Below are 22,299 nucleotides of genomic sequence, written 5' to 3' on the forward strand. Positions count from 1 at the left end.
TAGACTTGGTATGAGTAAAGGGACAGTTTCAGCTCTAGCCATCTTCTGGGAGTGCAGCTGAACTCATGAAGAACAGGCACATGGGAAAACCAAATGAAGCTTTGGAAAACTGCAAATATATGCTTTTGACTGATATAACTCTTGGGTGGACAACAAGACTTAACCATATGTATCATGGGTTTAAGTTAGTAGAAAGGTGGTGCCATTTAAAATGCAATTGACTGATGGAACTATCCCAGGGAAAATCAGAACTTAATTTTCTTTTTTAGCATTTACACCTTAACCTTTGACTTTTAGAAAGCTGCTTCCTCTGTGTAATAATGTAAATCTGCCAAAGTGTGGCAAGCAGGAAAGGACTGCCAGAACTAGAAGTGACACTCACTTGCAATAGTTGATTAACACCTTTATATTGGTAGATCAGCAACAATTGAAAAAGTGTAAGGAGGTGTACTTTTTTTGTTTCTTTCCACACGTTGTCCATCTTACATGTTTGTTTTCTTAATTACACATTGTCACTCTGTCAGTAGTCCCATCAGGGAAGTTCACTATCCTGCGGTCTGGTCTGAGTGCTTAGTTACAGCAAGTCTGTACTGTCAGATGAACATGCTTCTCCATCTTTCCTTGTCAACTATTCCACATGCATCTATTGTATAAAAACAACAAGTAACACTTGCTTGCAGCTCCAGTAATCTATCAACTGGATATCGCAAAATTTCCATAGGCAGTTAAGGTTTGTGAGTGTGAGATACTTGCAATAATTTCTTGGCAAAAGACTTTGCAGACTGACAAAGTATATTCAACTGGTTAGTATAGTGGAGCATAATAAAAATACTATGCTGCTATTCCAAGGAGAAATTAACACTGGGTAAGCTTGTCCTGGGTTGATGTTCAAGTGGTGAAAGAGTGCAGTTCTTCTTCATAACTGGTTTCAAATATTCAGTGCTGGAGGCTATTGTAATGTGGCTGGAAAAGTGTTGATATCTGTTGAATTGTAAACTGTTTCCTGTTGTGCTGTTGCTGCTGTCCATCATGATTCTTCCTACTCCTCGTGCATGAATCTCTCAACTCCGTGCTACCTTGATTAAAGTATTGTCCAACCCAGTACTTATCCACTAAGACAATCTTGTTCCATAGATTGCACTAGATAAAAACAGGGTTTCTTCGTTGTAAGAAGTAATCAGGAAATACTGCAAAAATAGTACAGGGTTGATAATGGTGAGATATGGATGCTTAGGGAGTGTGGTTTAGGAGTCAGTTTATGCCTCTCCCCAAACTCAACCTCTTCAAGGTTTGGATGTAGGGAAAGGTAGGATTTGAACACAGTCTCCACTCAGTCTCCACCCACAGCTTTCTCCCCTACTTTTAACACTGAGGTGACGTAGGTTACAGATGAACCGCTAGTCTGTCTTACAGTCCCTCACCCACATTATTCTTCCCACTTTCAACTATTTTCCCTCTCTACAATACTAAAGCCTTAAATTAAGCATGTCTAGATTTCCTCCAGTTCTCTGGTTTCCCTGGGGCTCCTTTTCTATTCTTATGTAGTTTGTTACTATTAACATAATGTATATTCAGAGACTAGGGACTAGTCTATTAAACCTCAAATGAAAGCAGGAGAAGCTATAGTGATGGGGGTGGCAGGAGTTGTCTCCCCAACTGTTAACATTGAGGTGACTAAGGTCACAGATGAACCAAAGAAAGCAAGAAAATCTATGATGGTAGGGGGTAGCAGGAGTTGTCTCCCCCTGCCTCCAACTGATGGCTGGCAGATGACCCAGTGATGAGAGGTGGATTCCAGGGAGATATGTTCTTCAAAACATGTGTCCCATCTTTTGAAGTCCTGAGATTGATAGGCACAGATATTAGACATGATATCAACACACAGGATTTTCCATATTTAAAAGTCATTATGAGGGAGAAAGTGTGCTAGAGAGTGTTACTTGGTTCATCTTTCTGGATTCTTGGTTCCGCCACACATGTGCTTTTGTTAAGAATGTCCCACCATGCCCTCCCACACATCAAGTAGATAGTTGAAATATAACTTGCTGAAAGGATCCGTTTGAGTGCCTGTGAGTTCCTGTTTTCATACCAGATTCTGTGTCATTGGTAACCAATGAACCAGTCCCACTGCAGCTGGTCCTTCTAGGTTGCCTTTGCTGTAAGGTTTGTTCTGAGATCCATTGGATATGTTTTGTAGATAAACATATGTATATATTTTGAATATTGTTTTATTTCTGTGACCAAGTGTTGGTTTATTACCCTCTGATGGGACTCTGATGTCTCTGACACTAAAATGATACGTGTGATCTGAGAGCATGTACCATTCCTTGTTCACTAATAAAAGACTGGGTACAATTTCCAGCATGAGTGGTGTCTCCAACAGTGACAGACCAACAAACAGTATGTCTAAAAGCATCCTAAAAAAATCTTGCAGTTTATGGTTTTGTAGGTTCACCTTGCACAGCACATAACATCTCACGCAGTGGGCGATGTTTGTACAATTGGAAAGTTGAATGAAGTGGATACTTAGAAATCCATTTACCGTTAATATCAGTGAGATTGGGAATCAAGTGAATCACGATTGATTTTGGTTATTTTATAGGGGTATTTCTATTTTCATTGCTTGTTATTCCAGAAAATACCATCTGGTTATGACACATTAATCTTCAGTTCTATTTAATTTGATATTTGGTTAGACATGATTGTACATGAATCTCTCTGAGCAATATGTAAATACCACAGTAATAGCTATGTATGCCGTATCTAGGGGTCATATTATGAACAAAAAATTGTAAAAAAATCAATAGTTAATCACTCTGAGTAGAGTCGTAAAATTACAGTATTTAGTTTTATGAGATGTTTTGTTTTGGGTTTAAGTTTAAAGGATAAACAGAATGCATTTTACCATGTTTTTGCTGGATTTCACCTTTGTTTGTCATTGTTCATTTGAAGTTTTGTGTATCCCATGTAAATCCTTCATGTAAAGATTTTGCATCTTGAACATAAACCCTCCTGTTCTCAAGAAAGTCTTTCACCTAAAACCCCCTAAGATTGTTAAATAAGGTTATTTTTCTTAAAAATACCTCTACATCAACAGCAATGTGTTTTAAACAATGGAAGGAAATTTGTGGTTCATTCTAGGTAACTTGTTTGGATTAGATTGTCACCCAGATTATGGTACTCTTAAATCACAGACCTCTGGTGTTTTGAGAGAGAAGGGAAATTATTACACCTGACTACAACTGTAACAACTTTTGTTACCTGTCATTGTTTGTCAGACTCAGGTTCTGTGTGGTTTCATGGCTGGAATTATCCTCTAGAAACCTATGCAGGATGTAAGTAGCGTTTGCCTGTCATGCAAAAGACCTGGTTCGATTCCCCACATGGTGAAGCTCATTTCTGGTGTTCTCTGGAGTGATATTGCTGGAATACTGCTTAAACTGGCGTAAAACTGAACTCAATCATTCACTCACTCACTGATAAGATATGACTGAATCAGTCATGTGATCAGGTTGGCCACTTAGTTCATACCAAGCTAACATTCACTTCAGACGTGTGCGTCCATACTGTACTGACATACACAAAAGCCAGTTTAGATTCATACAAAGGTGGTGACAGTCACTTCAGGCCATTTGATGTCATATGAAACTTCTCTGTCCACTCATACCAGTCCAATTACATATCAAGCTGGCATTTCCTTTAGGCCAATTGGTGTCATACCAAACTGATATTGACCCAAGGCAGTTCAGGTTCATACCAAGCTGACATCCACCCAAGACAGTTCAGGTTCATACCAATCTGACATTAACCCAAGACAGATCAGGTTCATACCAATCTGACATCAACCCAAGACAGTTCAGGTTCATACCAATTTGACATCAACCCAAGACAGGCAGGTTCATACCAAACTGATATCCACCCAAGGCTGCTCACAGTCATGTAACATCTTCCTTGTCTTCTTTTCATAAGTAGGACTACTCTAAGTAAGTGGATTTTTATGTGTAGATTTTTTGAGACTTGAAGCAGTTTAAAATCTGTAATTATAACTACTTTTTGAATCTTTACATCTGCAAAACAAAACTCCAGCTATTTTGATGAGGCACTTTTCTATACATAACATTAAGTCTGTTATCAGTGATGCTATGCATTTGTGTTTTTCACCAGCAATCTCCTTTCACCAAGGTCAAAAGTGGTACAGATATATTTTCAAGATGGACTCTGGTGAAAGCCATTATTACGGCCTTCTGACTGTAACATTTACAGTGCACCTACCATTATGCTGGTTATCAGTTCTGATAAAAAGTGAAAAGCTCTTGGCTCAAAACTGCATCAGTATAAATTGTTGCTAAAAGGCAGAGTGTATTTAGGATAGGCATGTGGTAGAGTTGTTGAGATAACAGAGCCAAGTGGGTGTGTAGCTATCTAGTAAGTACAAAAACAGACCTGGGGGCCAGATGTCATGTGGAATACTTCATTGCATAGTTGCATCCCTTAGGTGTGACAGGATGCTTTGAGTGTCTGTTCCAATATCAAAACCACCTTGATGTCTTTTGAAAACACTTGTGATTTTTTCCAGAGCTGTTAATTTCTCAGATATGTATTTGTTGGGGTTTTCCCCAGCAACAAGGGGACATGCTGTGGAATGAAATACTGTACAAGTGGAAACACTCTGGCTAGGTGATCAGAGTTAGTTTGTGGGTGTCCATTTGTGCATCATTGTCACAGTCAGTTTGTGGTGAGTCTTTCAAACAGTTACAGGGACCGGGAAAGAGAACTTTGACTATGGGCCATTTTCAAGATTATTAGCCCTTTTCTGAATTTAGAATGGCCACTGCCCTTGTTTCAATAGTAAACTTCAAAATTTGAATGGGCCATTTTTCATTCATAATGTGCAAAATGGCCCCATGGCCCCTGCCTTTCCCTGCGATTATTGTCAGAGTCATTTTGTAGGAAGTCACTTTGTGCATCATTCTCAGAGTAAGTTTCTGGTGAGTCGTTCTGTTGGTCATTGTCCAAGCCAATTTGTTCTTATATGATTTTAAGTAACTTTTGTACCATTTATAATGTCAGGAAATCTCTTTCACTTGCCATTACACATGCAATGTATGCTACATAGAGTCAAAATAGCAAAACAAATACTTGATCTGAAACTCTTTTTATAAATTCCCTTATTTTTAAAATTTGTTACGTTCTTAAGTCATGCATTATGAACACTGACATGAAAAAAATGAAAATGATCGTCCCTGTCAGGCATGAACATTGAAGAGCACACAAAGCAGAAAACAAACCAGCAGAGGATTAAAGGTTTTCAGAATTAGGCTGCTGGTCATATGTTATCTTGCATTTATTTACGTATTATCATGTATTGATAATTAGTTTCCTGCTCGGATTAAAGCACCTCGTCTAGACGCTGTACCTTGGGCCTTCCCAGGGGTGCCCACTATGACCATCATGTGATGCCCAGTCCAGATTTTATGTACATCAAAAGTCCTCACAGACTCATCAGCTCTTATTAAGAGTAATGCTGGGCTGTATATTGGAGGAAATTGTTTTCTATTTTTTGTGCTTTAAGCAGCAGGGGACTACTGTTTCCCTCTATGGTATAATAAATGTTCTGAAGTACAGATTTCAAATCTCTTTTGATGTCTATGCAATGCTTTATTGATCTGTCAAGGACTTGTTTGAAGGTTAGAAACTTCAGTTATGAAACTTTTTTTGCTTTGTCCAAAAAGTGTTTTAGAGGTTGTGGAAATTTTATCTTTTTTTATTTATTTAATTTTTTTATTTTTTACTGTTTTACTTTTTGATTGGTACAGTTTACGAGTAAACTCGTATGTCTACAGTAAAGTAGATCTTGAAAGGAAGAAGTAACCATATGGAACACTGGCATTGTTTAAGAGAGTAAGTATAATTACAGTGCTATGATACTGACAGGGGACGACACCCAACAGATAACCAACCAATTCTAAATCTGACAACAAGGTGGTCCCAGGCTTCTGGTAAAGTATCATCTGTCCACAGGTAGCAGAATGGATGAAGACAAGTTGTTATTCCAGCATACACTGCATAACAGCGTGCCTCATTATGTCATGTGTACCTTATCTAATTAGTTCTTTTCACCTGAAGAGCAACACAGCTGTGGGTACAGATTTGTACAAGCTGTAATACAGAAGCTGTGTCTTAACTTAAAGGGTCTTCAATACAATATTGATGAACAAGGCATGCCACTTAGGTCGAGTATGTGTTTTTTCATAAATAACTGTCTGTGTAGTTTTACCTTCTTTAACACAATGAACATTTATAGCCTAATCCACTTACTTACTGGAGGTTTAAATGCTAAATAATTTACTCTTAGCAACAGCTGGGAGTTGTATCAGCCATTCAAGGACAGGTGTGGACGACAAAGGATACTCAGTACATCTAGATGTGTTTGTAAATGTTTTGAACATGCAGATTGGCAGAGTTAATACATATCACCAGTGAAGATCCCAATTAAAATTAATTTTCAGTAACCCATGCTTTTCGTAAGAGGTGACTAACGGGTTTGGTTGGTTAGGCTCACTGTCTTGGTGGACGCATGTCATCTTATTCCATTTGTGTGGAATGATGATCATGATGTTGATCCCTGGATTGTCTTGTCCAGACTTAAATATTTACCGACTGCTGACACATATTGGAATGTTGCTGAGTGCAGCGTAAAACTATACTCTCTCACTTTCTCAACCCATGTTGGTTTTTGTGGTTCAGATCTGATCACAGAATGCATGGTCTGTCATTTACTTTGTGCTGGTGAACTTCATCATCCCATACTGCTGGAGAAACTGTATGTCCTACCCTTGTTTCTTGAACCCTTTGTACAAGTTGTTATGGAGTTAGTGTTGGGCATCCTAGTGGTTAAAGTGTTGGCCTGTCATGCTGAAAACCTAGGTTTGATTACCCCTTAGGTGCAATGTGTGAAGCCCATTTCTGGTGTCCAATACCGTGATATTGCTGGAATATTGCTGAAACTGGCATGAAACCATCCTTTCTCACTCACACACACTGTAAAGTTAAGGTGCAATTAAGGCTTGTTTTGCATATCTGATATGTATTTTGAGTATGGTTGATGTTTGAGATTCTTTTCAACTGAAAGCTAAATGTGCAACCAGTAAGCATAGTTTGTTTCTAGTGAGGAAAAGCTAGTATTGAAGTAGGAGCAAAACAGTTTGCAGTCAGACCCTGGTTGATAAGGGCAAAAGAGAACTTGATGCTGTCTGCCGTTATGATCTGGTTGTGATGGTGGACATGTCACACAGGTGATCAGTGCAGGTGATACAGTTTCTCTCCATCCCCAGCATCTGGGATGTAGGCATCTGTAAGTCAGGATATTTACTCATTGGCCTTGAGGGCTTTTGTGCCTCCCAGTGTGTTCAAAGGAGCCAAATCCCATGGGTGTTTGTAAAAGTTACTTATGTAAATCATCACCATGACTTAGACAACAGATAAGTAATGTTTCTTCCATAGTTATGAATTAGGATCAGGTGTTAGTAGACGAAAAAGAAGAGTGAACTTTGGCTATTGTTTCTGTTATACTCCATGTAGTATTGGGTCTTATTCCAGGTGCTTGTCCTGCATCATGTATGAGTAATTATATTCCACCATTTCAATCTGCCTTGATTATATTCAAAATAAAAGAAATATAATTACAGTCATAAGTATATTTTTTTCTACTTGGAATTAGTAGAAATCACTTTGTTTTGAAGAATTTAAGAAAAACCTTTCAACTGTCTTGAGTGTTTTAAATAAGTAAGAACAGACTGTTTGTGTATTGCCTGTGAGCAGAATATGAAATCCTGCTTTTATTGAACTATAATCCATGTTGAAATAAAAGTCTTGCCTTCTTCTGGGGGTGGCGGGGTAGCGTAGTTGTTAAAGCATTTGCTTCTCATGCCAAGGACACGGGTTTGAATCCACTCATGAATGCAGTGGTGAAGCCCATTTCTGGTGTCCCCAACTGTGATTTTGCTGGTATGTGCTAAGAGTGGCATAAAACTAAACTCACTCACTCACTACTCTTACTGTCCAACTCTGGTGTGCTGGTACAGATTGAGTTTCAGCAGTTCGCTGTGAAATAGCTGGGTAATTGATTGCTGATTGATTGAACTCCCTCGAATAGGTCACCGATGCACTGAAAGATGAGGGTTAAGTGAGTACTTTCATTAACAACTGGAATTCTTTTTCTTGGATTCTTTGTTTTCCTAATAATATAGTCATTATAAATAGTAACTAATTATAAAAACATTAAAGATTTGAGAGTTAGCTGATCATTAGCAGATCAAATATTCTTGCAGAATTAATGTTCAATGAACACTTCACAAATTTTTTTGTCACCTTTATCATGTATTTGGGACATTTCAGCAGAGGGCAGTTCTGTATGTCTCACTGTTCTCTTCCTTCTCCGACTCTTCCCGCTTGTGTCAAGACTATGTATCACATACTGCCACTTTTTCCACACCTCTGCAATTTTGACCCAGTCGATATTTCTGAAGGTAGAATTCAGTATTCTTCTGACCATGATTGTGACCAACATCCATATAACCAACGGTGTAGTGTTTTATTTCCGTCATCGACATGGGATCATTCCGTTACTAATGATGCCAATCAATAACAGATAACGCTTGTTCTGGGCAATTGCGGAGATCACGTTCAGACCAACTTGGCCACATAATCCAATCTGCTTCAAGTGATGGCCTTTCTTTCTATTGCTTTTTGCACTGAGCCTTGCTCAATTATGAACCTACCTCCCGATCTGTCTCAATTACCGGCTTGTTATGGTGTAGAAGTATATCATATTGGTGAATGTAGTACCCTCGTGATGGTAGAAGGAGTATGATCATATCAGAGGAATTAGTATGCTCATGGCGGGAAGTCGATTTGGTAACTTAAACCACCATCTCCAAATTTCAGCAGTAGACGAGTGCTTGGGGGATGGTGCGTGTGAGGTGAATGGATAAAGGTTGGCAGTTGAAGAGAGTTATTGTGCTCGGAAATAGAAAAATAGATGGTTCATAAATCACTTGAGTTTATGGTGAAAATCTTTTTAGCGTAAGCTTGTTCTCCTATTTGTTGGGTTGGTAGAGTAGCCTAGTGGTTAAGGTATCCACTCATCACAGTGAAGACTCAGGTTCAATTCCCCACATGGGTACAAGGTGTAAAACCCATTTCTGGTGTCCCTCACTGTGATAATGCTTGAATATTGGTAAAAACAAACTCACTCTCAGTTGTGTGAGTGTGCTGAAGTATCCTGGTTCTAGTAAAACTACATAAACTATTTGATATGAATATTGTAATAAAACAACTTACTTATAATTATTTGGTGATTCAATAGAAATAAGAATATATCAGTAGTAAGTTTCAAACAAAATAGATTAGAATGCAACCAAATAGTTCAACTCAGTCAAAGACAAGTAAATTATACATTACTGTTCTATTGCTTTCAGGCACTTAGCTTTGTTTCAGGGTCCGAAATAATAGCATATTGAGACAATGTGTTGCAAGATGGACGTTGTGGACAATTTAATGCAATATAAGCCACCCAGTGTTCTACTGTGGAGGTAGTTGTGTCGTGTCACCATAAGGGTTACAAATCACCATAGTCAAGTGTTCAAATGTCTAGGATACCACAAGATGAACAATGTATTTGGAACAAGACATTGAATTGGAACTGCTGAGTCCTTCTAAATAGCATCAGTCATCTGTGTTATGGAGTAGACAACAGAAGACAGAGTAACTGCTACTTGATGCATGGGTGTAGCAGTTCAGTGGTGGAGGGAGGGGAGACGTGGACACAGCTAAACAGGCTGTTTGAAGATGTTTAAGGAAATAATTTTGGAAGAGACAGAGTTTAGTGCTCATAAGAAGTGTGTTTGAAATGCTGGATAATTTATTGGGGTGGCGTTTATTCTCACAAGAATTAAGTTTAAGGTGGCAGAACCATTTTAACATGGGGGAGCTGGATGAGTTGAGAAAGAGGACTGATGGTCAGTAGAAGAAGATGCATTCTAAAAGAATATGTTCAGTTGACGGAGACCTGTGAGTGAGTGAGTGAGTGAGTTTAGTTTTACGCCGCACTCAGCAATATTACAGTTATATGGCGGCGGTCTGTAAATAATCGAGTCTGGACCAGACAATCCAGTGATCAACAACATGAGCATCGATCTGCGCAATTGGGAACCGATGACACGCGTCAACCAAGTCAGCGAGCCTGACCACCCGATCCCGTTAGTCGCCTCTTACGACAAGCATAGTCGCCTTTTATGGCAAGCATGGGTTGCTGAAGGCCTATTCTACCCCGGGACCTTCACAGGTCACGGAGACCTGTATTGACTAGCAGCAGAAAATAGGATTTGTAATGAGGGAATTAAGTCTCAAAGGAAATGTGTTTGAGTTGTGGGTAGACTTGCCTTAAATGACTTGAGTTAGGGGAGGCCTGTATTGGGTAGGCAAAGAATGGGGATGACAGAATGTGACTTGTATAGATGGAATTTAAGTCTCAGAAGACCTCTTTATGGGTGTTTGTAGACTTGCATTGGGCATTGTCTCATGAGATATATGCTTGAGGTTGGTGAGACTATTGAGATTGCTTCAACAGGATTTGACATGTTCATGCTCACCTGTAAACAACTTACCTCATCTTCAGGACTTGGCAAAGACACTAATGAAGCGTAAACATTTTTCTCTTTTGTCATATCCCAAACCTAGAAATTCAAGGTAGATTGTGAGTGTGGTGTATGTAAATCATGTACTTTTAATACCCACTTCTATGGGTTAGTTTCTGGGACTTGGGGTAGTCTAGTGGTTAAAGTGTTTGCTCATCACATTGAAGACCCAGGCTTGATTCCCAATGTGGGTACAATGTGTGAAGCTTATTTCTGGTGTCCCCTGCCATGATATTGCTGGAATATTGCTAAGAGTGGCATAAAACTGAACTCACTCACTCACTCACTTGATCAGTTTCTCCTACTCCCTGCCCTGAGGATGTGTATGATGACTGATTGTATTCTGGTCAGGACCTAACATTGTCAAAGGTATGGTAATGAGACAGGGCAAATCCAATATGGCTGCCTCTAGAGGTATTTCCCGTTTAAAGCTCAACAACGTTATCGAGATATCAGTTAAAGTGACTCTTGGTAGATTGCCTTGCTGGTCAGTAATTACACACAATGGGTGCTCGTTACTATTTCAATTTTTCATACAAAGTGGCCGACAGAGTGTTAAAAGGTGTCTGTCTCTGTGGTGCTGTGATGCATGAGTTTGAGCACAATGTCTGACAAGATTCATATGCATGTAATCAGATATTCCAGATTAATATCCACAAAGTGCAACACCCTGTTACCTAGATCCATAACTTTCTTGGCTTTTGTGGGTTTTTGTGCCATTGTTGATGGCACCATGGTTCAAACTCTTTTACTGATGCCGGCAAATTGGAAAAGATATAGATGGGATGGAATTATGGATCAGTTCAAGTTGAGCAATGCCTGCCCTCTCTCCACTGCCACTCAAAGGGGGATACACTTAATCAGTAAATAGGTTGTAAGTTAGTTGTAGGTGACTCCCAGGGTGCACTGCTTTTATAAGCAACCCTATTTACTTGCATGATCGGTAGTTTGTATATTAGTCTGTTTCTTGGGGATCACTACTCAGACAGGATCGTAACTTGGCTTGAGAGTGAAAACTGTTGGAAAGAGAAATATGGCAAATCGTTCCTCAAGAATTCTTGTAGTGAATGTTGTATATTAGAGGGATAGATATTCCTTGCATTCAAACTAACAACATAGTGTAAAACTATGGTGTTCCCAGTCAGGTTTACATTTCCAATTCTTTTGATGTTTTGTTGTGGTTGAAAGTTAATGTTCAACTTCTGTAAAATGCAAGTACATCAAGAATAGTTTGTTGTCCCTATTTAGTGGATAGTTAATTTAGATTTTCTTCCTAATATGTCTGTCCTATCTCTCTAGCAGAACAACTGGACACATGACCATCACTGTCTGAATTGTGACAAAATTCATTCCTACCAGAGTACTCTGCCTACATTATGATACCAGCCAGTGTTTATCACAGTGATGTGAATTGTATATTAACATCAGAATCAGACATGCAGACAGTTACCCTCAGATCTGACTTGTAGATCCAGGGAATAAACGTTACTGTTGTTTGTGAGATATGTAGTCCCAAATCTGGAAATTGATATCTGATTCATGGGAACGGTTTCTTTCTCTCAATACAGTCTATGTATGTTCCTTATTGATGAACGTTTTCAGAAGGCCTTTTCTCTGCTTTTATGATACATAGAACTGAAAAGATGTTGTCATCCTTTACTGAAACAGCAAAAGATACTTCATTTCAGAATGAATCAAACTAGATTCAAATTTCCAATTTCCTGTCTGAGAGGATAAATATGTGGGCAAACTGAGCGCATCTTCATCTGAAAGTGAAGAGTTGTGAATGTGTTACTATTATTTACCATGGTAAATTAAGTCATGTCCAAGCAAGCCTGCATGTTGGTTGCTGTGTGATGTATACTGTTGCTAATAGGACCTATTGCAGTTTTTACCATGTAGATATGGCGCTGTGTTCCAGTTCCATTAAAAGCAGGACACAATGAGGTGATGCGATCAGATTGTTACATTTCTGGAATGACCTTGGCATGGTTCACTGGATGAGCAATGTCTGTCTTTCAGACTATGGTGTGCATGCAACCATGTAACACGCTGAAACATTACTTCCTGTGACCTGTCTCCAGGGATGCTTGGATGTTGGCATAGAATTGGTCCCAAGTGCTACATTGGGACGATGACAACGAGGTGGTCGTGATCTGAGTGTGTGGATGTAACAAGGGTAATAGCTAAGTCAGTAGCCCGTCTCCCAGTGACAGTACATCAGTGACAATTTATGATATTGATAATTGACATCAATACCATGCTATAAAATTGGTAGTTACAGCAGGTATGATGCAGTGAAAAAATACAGTATAATGATCAGATATATGTCCATTACTTCTTCAGGATGGTGGGGTAGCCTAGTGGTTCAAGCGATTGCTTATCAAACAAGAGACCTGGTTCATAGGATCCCACATGGTTTCTTATGTCCATGTCATTGTGATGTGAAAATTAAGAGTTGTAAAACTTCATTCACTCCATTTGTCAGTGGCTCCAAGCTCAAAATTTGCTCATTGATAATTTCCAGACTGCACACATTTGGGCTTCGGTATTGTGGCAAAAGTGTCACATCCACTTTCTCAATCACATTCTCACTCACTCATTCACCCACAAAGTCCAGCTGTGTCATGGCAGTCAGTAAGTAATCAAATCTGGGCCAGACAATCCAGTGATCAATAGCATGAACATTGTCTTGTGGGATACGATGACGTACATGTGTAAACTAAGTCAGTGAGTCTGACTAAGGGTTCCAGATAAGGACTGTATCGGCATATGTATGGATAAATAGTATGCATGATGTGGTAGGAAATAATGTAGAAAATGCAGCAGATGGTGCATGGTATTTGATATATGATATATATTTGGTATATGATACGGATATCATATCATGGGTTGCTGAATAACCGTATCTTCACGGGCAGTACACTGCCATGATTGTCATTTTATTTGGAACAATGCATCTCTCAGAAAGATGAATGGTTAACTGGATTACAGTGTGGGGCTTGTGTGATTATACCCTGAGTGTCTGCTCAGTGTCTGCTTGCCTTTTCTGTGCTCGTTTTCAGCCAGTGAAACAAACATTCATATCTTGTGAACCTTATATTTCAAAATTAAGCTCGAAAGCAAAGCTTGGAATTTTATGTTGTATAAATGTATAGATGCTATAGATGCAAATGTAGAGTATGAGTTGAAGTTTGTTTGAGATAATTGTTTTCTAAAGACATGGCAACATGGGCAGGACCCTAAACACGGAAATTTTTAAGTGTGTTTCTATTCTCCGATGGCCTATTGACATGTTCAGTAACATCTGCGAAAACAACCTTGACTATATCAGTCAAATAACAGAAAATTGTTTCTGTTTTTAATTTTGAAACAACAACTTAATATTTGGACCATTATCCAAATACTTTTAACATTGATCCTAAAATCAATGTCAGTCAACATTGTTTGCTGGATTTTTGTAATTGATAATTTATGAGCACTTGGTTACTTCTGATAGATCATTCATGGATGACAAGCAGTGTGCTGTGAGAGGGTGGGTTTCTTTCGATATTTAGAGTTTGTGGAATTTGAAATTGTTGTATGGAAGAACTTGTGAGATCTCCAGATGCTATGGGAAAGACTCAGTTTGTGTATCAATTGAGGTATTCATGTTAGTCTCCCCAAGCGAGATGGTCAATAAATGTGTCTGCACTCCAGCAGCCAGATAGCAGGAAGGGATGCATATCCTCGTTAACAGGTGCTTTATAGGTATGGCTGAAGTACCGCATATAGATCCAGTCCGGGCCACGTTCTCCAAATAGTCCCAATTTGACGGCACTAGATGGACAAGTTGTTAACCATCGTTTAAGTCTGCCTGCCTGAAAAGCTCTTTGGCAAACAGAAATGAAGCTATTTACTGAAATTATTCCCAGAAATGTATGAGATGGGTATTTAGAGGATTGTTGGGGGATATGAGAGTATGTACGATAAGATGAATTTGATCGAGGGCTGTTTGAGATGAAGGGGTTGATGGGAACAGATTGATATGATCATTTGAGAGGACTGATCAACAGTATGCCACTGTGTCAATCAATCCATGACAAGTATTCAGAAAAGCGTACTATCATCCCAATAGTAATTGTTTGTCCTGAGGATATATTAGATAGGATTTTGATGCACATTGCTATGGCTAAATGTTGCTCTTTATGTCAAGCTCTACCAGCTCATAATGGTTCATACAGAAAAATACAACCAATATTGGTGGCATCAATAGTGTGAAAACCACTCTTTGGCGGTTGGCAAAGGTGCTGATTGTCGGTGTGCACAAAGAGATTATATAATATCTAACAAGATTCCATGTCACCAATTATTATACAAGGGAAACAAATGATCCAGTTCGAGTGAAATATTTAAGGACTTTTCAAGTTTAAATATTTCACATTCATTGATCATCGCTGCAATTTGTTGATTTTTCAAATTGACTTTTTAATTGTTCTAACATAATAATGTTGATGAAATACCATGGTGAACACATTGTTAATGCATAAGGAAATATATGTGGATTAGACCAAGCCCTGTTCCACAAAGTGATCTTAGTGTTGTTATGACCATCCTAAGTCGTCTTTAAAAATTAAAGTTACGTTCACCATAAAGGTGCGATCACTTTGTACAATGGCACCCTGGTCACAACTTTAAGGCATGAACAAAGCGGGCATAGTGTTTCGACCATCGTAAGTCTTTGTTAAAGAATAAGAATTCCAATCACCAAGGACCTACAATCACTTTGTGGAATGGACATCTTGAAGGGCAGGTCCCACTTGCAGGATCTTAACACTAAGTCTGTATGTAAGTTGTAAGTCTGTATGCAAGTGTGGGAATTATGAAGGCCTTATCACAGAAATCATAAGTGCAAGTGGGCCCCAGTGTGATTCTCAACAATGAGCCAGCTCATCCATGGCACCTTTCTATAGTGCTGTTCAGGGTGGTGTACGAAACAAACTTAGTGCTACATAGAAGGTCTATGTTAAGGTATGGGGTTATGATCACCTTAGCCCTAATATAATATCTCTTTGTACAACGGTCATGTACACCCTGGTTATGACCAGATTAGGACACCTTTCCACAAAGCAGTAGTAGTACAACGAGTCTTAAGTCTATTGAAAAGTTAAGATCACCTTTGCATTCTGCCAGCATTGTGGAACAATGTAGACTCTTACTTCTCAAAGCGGTTTAAAATCCAACATCTTCAATCAAGTCCATGCCTGAAGATGGATGGAGCATTAACTTCCAGAGAACAGGTGAAGCTGCAGTCTTCGTCTTCATGAAAAATGGTCTTGCTCTAAACATGTGTTCTGAATAAGATTCCTAAGGGAACTCTTATGTATGTAAAGTTAGATGTAGTATGTCACATTTGCAGGCTAAATGTGTGTGATATTTCTTCTCCATCAAATTATGGGGTTCTATGGAGTTACCTATAGTACATCCATATTGAAAATGTCTCATTTATGTGATGAGCTCCCTGAAAAAATGGCTCCAAGTGTAATAAGCTAGCATAGTATGACAGATCTTATTCAAAGAAAGGCATATAAGTGTTAGCATTACGCATTTGAATTAAGTCTGATTTTTATTGGTATTACATGCACGTTTGGTTTCCAAGTCCTGGTTATGGCAAAATGTTAATTATGTGATTAATTACCACTCATTCGTCAGGCTGAAAGCTGTAATCTGACATGTGGAGTTGAACAAGATATAATCAGGCAGAAGTAGGAGGGAAATATTATCCTGAATAATCACCTCTGTACCTCTAATTGATATTCAATACCATGAGTAATACGCAAATAAATGGCTCCGATTATGCACATGATGTTGCAGTTTGAATGCGTGCATAGATTTTTCTTGCCGACAGGTCATTTGGCTAGCCAGTGTCATTAATTTATCATGAGACATCTCCAGCTTTATAGGAATTCAACATGATCTAGATAGTTTTGGTCTTGAAAAATGAATCTGCATGATGGTTGGTTAATATATCTTTAATCTCTAATATAAAGACATTGCTTGAGAATTCCAACAAATGTTATGTGATGAGATTCTCAATATCCTATTACATCATGATATTGAATGAAGCCAAGAAGTATTTCTTATTTTCTGTTCGTATTTGTGATATATGTTTTCTTCGGCTGCTAATTTCAGAAACTGTTGATATCGATATGATTGAATACTGTTTTTATTTTACCATGTGAAAGACTATCTGACATATTGCACTAGACTAGGCAGAGTGGATGTTGCTTACATTTCACTGTCCTGATTGGCTAAAAACTGAGAAACCATATAATTGGAAATAATTGGAATTGATATCAATGTCTGGATTTCACATTTTACAGATGCAACTGGTAGAATTCTAGAGGGAAGACATCTTCTCCCTAGACAGTAACACTCAGGATGTAATACCGTACAAATCCTTTTCTAAATGCAGCATAGGTTCAACTGTGGTTGAAATCTTGATAAAAGGCCTTCCAACAGAAATCCCTAGAAACAGTAACTCTCAGGCAGTTATACCATATAAGTCCTATTATATGTTCAGCAGGTTTCAGTAGTGTGGTTGAAAGCTTGATGGATCAAATGGGACAGCTAATACTGCCATTTGCACAGATGTTAGAATCATTACAGTATGGACTTTCTGAACTTTCCAGAAGAATCTTAGGCCAGACCCATTATATTTCTCATTTTACAGATCCACCTGCCATATTTTTTCACGAATAAGAAAACAAAAATTAATTCCCCCTCTCACTAAATGTAATCTTAATTATGTTATTGGTTAAAACTCACAAGGAAATATTTTTTTTTTTTTTTTTTTACCCCTATTCACTTCATGAATTGCTAAAAGTAAAATACTTAGAGTACTTAAAAGGAATGTTACTTTGATTGAGAATATTATTTTCGTTATTTTTCTTCAATGTAAAACAAGAAATAGAATTGGTCTGGCCTTATTTCCACATAATTATCACATGTCTGAAGTGAAAATACATCATTGATAAGCAACCTGGCTTTATTCCTAGGAATAGTTGCCTCCTGATAAAACATGTTGATGTCTAAACGGTTAAATACGGCATTGCCCCGCATTCCATAAACATCCATCTCAGCGTCAGAGTAATCCCCAAAGTTGTGGTTTCATACACGAAAGGATTAACCCTCAATTCCTTAATCCAAACATGGGGTCTCCTCCGTTAGATACCACTCAACGAATTAGTTTATAATGGTTTTCCCACAAGACTTTCAATCAGACAACCAAGACTGATTCATGTGAAGCTATAACCTATGTGTTATTACACTTTCCTGCAAGTTATGATATATTGCCTCATTCATGTAATATTTTGTTTAAGTCCACAACTTTAATGCACTTGATAAAGAAAGAATATGTAGAATTTGTTCCTGAATCAGGAAGTTGGTCTGTTAAGTTATATTACATATAGCAAATATTTGATCATTTTAAATTGGTTTTTAAAATCGTCAGTATTTTGTTTTCATAAGACTTAAAGGAATTTAATCTGTATTAACTGTTAACCAAATTGCAAGTGCTTATGCATACACTGTTATAATGCAATATGCATACTTTCCACACTGGACCAGAACCAGCGCTCTGGAGATCAGGTTATGATGAATATGGCATACAGATGATAATAAAGCTGATAACAAATGGAACCTTGCTCCATGATTCTGTTTCCAGTTCCATTCAAGGTCTAGTCATTGTAATTAGTGTCATCTGTGAAACCAGAATGTTCTTTCTGGTTTCTTTCTGGTTTATTGGGATCATTACCAAGAAAGACTGGTATGCTCCACAACATATGGACAACCAGCAAAGGCTGACTTTTGAGGAATGTTTGTTAAAGGCGTGCCATCAGCATTGAAAACCCCATCTACATATACAGGAAACTAGCCCCAGCTCATGGCATGTGTTACGAAAATGGCATTATATTTAACAATTCAGTACAGTAATACTGAAACTCATACACAGGTAATATTTTAATGTGAGGTATTATAAACTGTGTCAATTGTAGATATTGTAAGATCATACTAAGGTGAATGTTAACACTTGGTGACTCCCTGGCGATTTGCGCACATGGTTATTCAATGCTTCTTTCTTTGTTTAAAGCAACACTCAGCAGTATTCCATCCATCTGTCAGGTACCTGTACGTAATATTACCAGGTGATCCAGTGACTGACATTATAAGCATTGTTTTGGATATTCCCCATCCCCCTGATCCTTACCTCTGAGGACAGAGGTAGCCATCCTCCTGATCGTAACCTCTGAAGACAGAGGTAGTCATTCCCTGATCCTAACCTCTGAGGACAGTGGTAGCCATGCCCATGAACTTAATTTCAGAGGACAGAGGTAGCCAACCCTCTCTGAACCTATCCTCTGAGGACAGAGGTAGCCAATCCCCTCTGAACGTATCCTCTGAGGACAGATGTAGCCAAAATATAATGAGTGAAGAAGAACAATATCTTCCCCTTTCTGGCATTATATCAAGACCCCATTTCTCAAAGTGATTGTAGCACTATAATGATAGTAAGTCCCATACTTTAACATAGACTTACGACCGTAGTAGCGCTATGATCATTTGAGGAACAAGACCTTGGGCAGTAGGGCAGTTAAATAATTAAAACATTAACAAGTCAAGTCTTCGTGTATGGAATCCAGAAATGGTTACTTTGTGTAAACGATGTCCATGGTGACCTCTGCTGCAGTTAAGTGACATCAAGTTTTCCACACTCATGGCATTGTTATCAAGCATATGGTTTACCATATGAAGGGTTAAACATACAGAGGCCTGCCCAGCAGAAAGGGAGTGTCTAGAGTGGCGTGGAGTGTTTTGTGCCGCCAGGAACTGGGCAGATCAGGTTAACCCTAGCCTGTAGGGGATGATCCCTTCATTGTGAGAGACTATCCTGGAACACAGTTTCTGTCACAGTGGGATTAGGAAATGAAAAATGTTTATTTGTAATGTATCTGGTGGCTGTGTTTGAGGGTGGCACTTAGAGTGGAGAGGTTCTGACTTGTAGTTTCAGTAACAATTTGGTATTGTTGTCGCTGTCAGGAATATGTGATTAATGGACTGGTGTTCATTGTATTGAGACATGGTCGCTTTTAAAAAAATCATTTGAAATGCACGGTTGACTTTAGTTTTGTTTAAACGTGTGTTTTCATGTGAGCAGCATTTCAGAAAACACTGCAGCTGCTATGATACTGTGAATTCACCTGTACATAGCTCTTGGTTCTCTGCATTTGGCAGAATATAATGCTTATCTAGTTGACAGGATGTCAGTCACATGACCTTGAAGCGATAAGTGTGTGAGTGACACATTTTGATCGTTGTGCAGAATACACATTATGGTAGAAACCTCACATTCACACATTTTTCACAAGACTGTAATTTTAGACTGTCACTACTTCTAACAGACTACCTCCACTTCCCATACACCATTCCATAAATTCATACAGTCTAGCACTCTGTAAACGCTCATATCCCAATAAACAAACAGAAACAACAGGAAGTATTTGAACAAATAGGTAACTGTTTAAATGCGAACAAGTGGTAGCATATTTTATCACGGCAGGATTATAATATGAAGTTTGATCAGTTTCAGTCCCCAAGTTCCATCGAGTGAGAGGCTGGGGTGCAGAAAAAAATGTTTCTTATGTTATTTAAATGAGATTTTTCTATCAATTTGTGCTAGGTAATAAGCCAAAAATCAAACTTTAAAACATTATAACAAAATATTTCATAATTTTCAGCATGCGATAAGGCAAAAAAATATGTCCTTTACTTTCATGTCTTTTAATCAAAATCAAGATGACAGAACATTTTGAGCACAAAACAGTTTTAAGAAGTCTCTCACTGGAAAACAGATCGTTAGCCTCAAAGCACGACTTATTTAGTCATAAGATAAAACAGCTTCAATTTCCTTTTACAATTTTTTTCTCAGTTTAACAGTATTTTACATTGATAAAAGGCCTACTTTTTAAAGTGTTTAAACAATTCGTGATTTAAGTGAGGTAATGTGTGAGTGTGTGACATTAACATAAAATGTGTGAGTCTCATGAAGGATGTGTGCGAGTTAACAGGTAGGATATAGTAAAGTGGGGAAACAACCTGCTGAAAGACTGTTCTCTTAGTTACATTTGTTTCACTGCAAGATTGTATGAGGACATTGTTGTTGTGTTGTTGCAGGATTGTCAGTATTGATATACTTAAACATGTTGACTTTGTTTTTCAGGAACTGGCAGACACTGATAATGATGATCTTATCATTATATACAACCGAGTTCCCAAGACAGGCAGTACATCATTTGCAGGCATCGCCTACGAGCTGTGTCAGAAAAACAGATTTCATGTACTTCATATAAATATCACAAAGAATGCTCGTACATTTTCTTTGTCAGATCAGGTAAGTTGATGTTTGTTCTTACAGTAGATTAGAATAGATCCTGTATAACCTTGAAATGTGTTTGAAGGTCAGAGGCCTGTGACTGAAACAAGGGACATAATTTCAAGTTTTTGAGGTAAATTGGATTACATGTTTCATAAGTGCTCTTTTGAAAAGACTGCATGAGTGAAGATCCATTACACTCAGTCCTAACAATGCATAGTTGTTTTTGGAATGATTTGTACAATAGCAGACACTAATCATTTGGATTCAGCTAGACATTTGAAATGGAAGAGCATGAAATGAGAACCAATTCTCATTATGGTCCTGCATGGTTCATCCACCTGTAATGAAAGTCCAAAAAAGCATCAAGGCTGATAGGTGTTCTAATGAATACCTTGTCTTTGGTTTCTTTCCTTTCTCCAAAGGTCAAATGTGATGCTATGACTATTTATTATTATGACTCCAAAGGAAAGATTTAATCAGTGACTGTTAATAGTCTGTTGTATTTTAGTCACATAAGGACTTTCTTATGTGGTGCCAGTGGGAACAGTTAGATCACAGAGAGTTAATTCAGAAATCCTCTAGCCAGAAATAAACAGGAGACTGACACAGGCTGAGCAATATTGCTTCTTCGGAAGATATTTTTATTTTGAGACCAAGCAGTAATGAAAGTCTGTTTTCTTTCCTTTTTCTACAGTGACAAATTGGCCTGTAGATGTGCAAATTTGGTGAAATATTTAGCCTTAATTATAGTAGTGTCAGCCTGTGACATGACTTTCTTGGGAGGGAAACAAAGAGCCTGGCGCCAGCCAATAAATGAGTGTAACTCAAGACACAGGACACCAGCGAGTGGTGATAAAATGGGCAAATGTCAGTGTCTCCTGTTTGAATGTGTGGTTCCAGTTTTTGGCAAAATAAATGTTTGAAATAGCTTTGAATTAACCCAAACTTATTGACAATGAAAATGTGATGCATTACTTACTTTTTGCGTTGAGTGATAATTCTTGCCCGTCTCAGCTGATTTTATGTGCACTTTGTGTTTTTGCTCAGTTCAGAAATTGAACAACAAGATTACTTGGTGGCTTTGGAATTGAAGTGCTAAGAGATTAATGTCAGTGGCCTATTCAAGAATCGCCATCAAATAGTGGCCATAGATTTTGGTGTATTCAAAATCCAGATGGTCCAGTGGCC

General features: G+C 38.3%; 1 protein-coding gene across 1 annotated transcript in view; it reads left to right on the forward strand.

Annotated features, from left to right (window-relative positions):
- The window catches only part of LOC137273356 (heparan sulfate 2-O-sulfotransferase 1-like), a 190,693-nt gene that overhangs the window by 94,474 nt on the left and 73,920 nt on the right, over positions 1 to 22,299 (forward strand). The window contains exon 3 of the mRNA XM_067805966.1: positions 20,956 to 21,126. Within this exon, the coding sequence (XP_067662067.1) occupies positions 20,956 to 21,126 (171 nt within the window). The remainder of the gene's footprint in view (positions 1 to 20,955; positions 21,127 to 22,299) is intronic.

The sequence above is a fragment of the Haliotis asinina genome, chromosome 2, assembly GCF_037392515.1.
Source record: "Haliotis asinina isolate JCU_RB_2024 chromosome 2, JCU_Hal_asi_v2, whole genome shotgun sequence".
Classification (NCBI taxonomy): Eukaryota; Metazoa; Mollusca; class Gastropoda; order Lepetellida; family Haliotidae; genus Haliotis; species Haliotis asinina.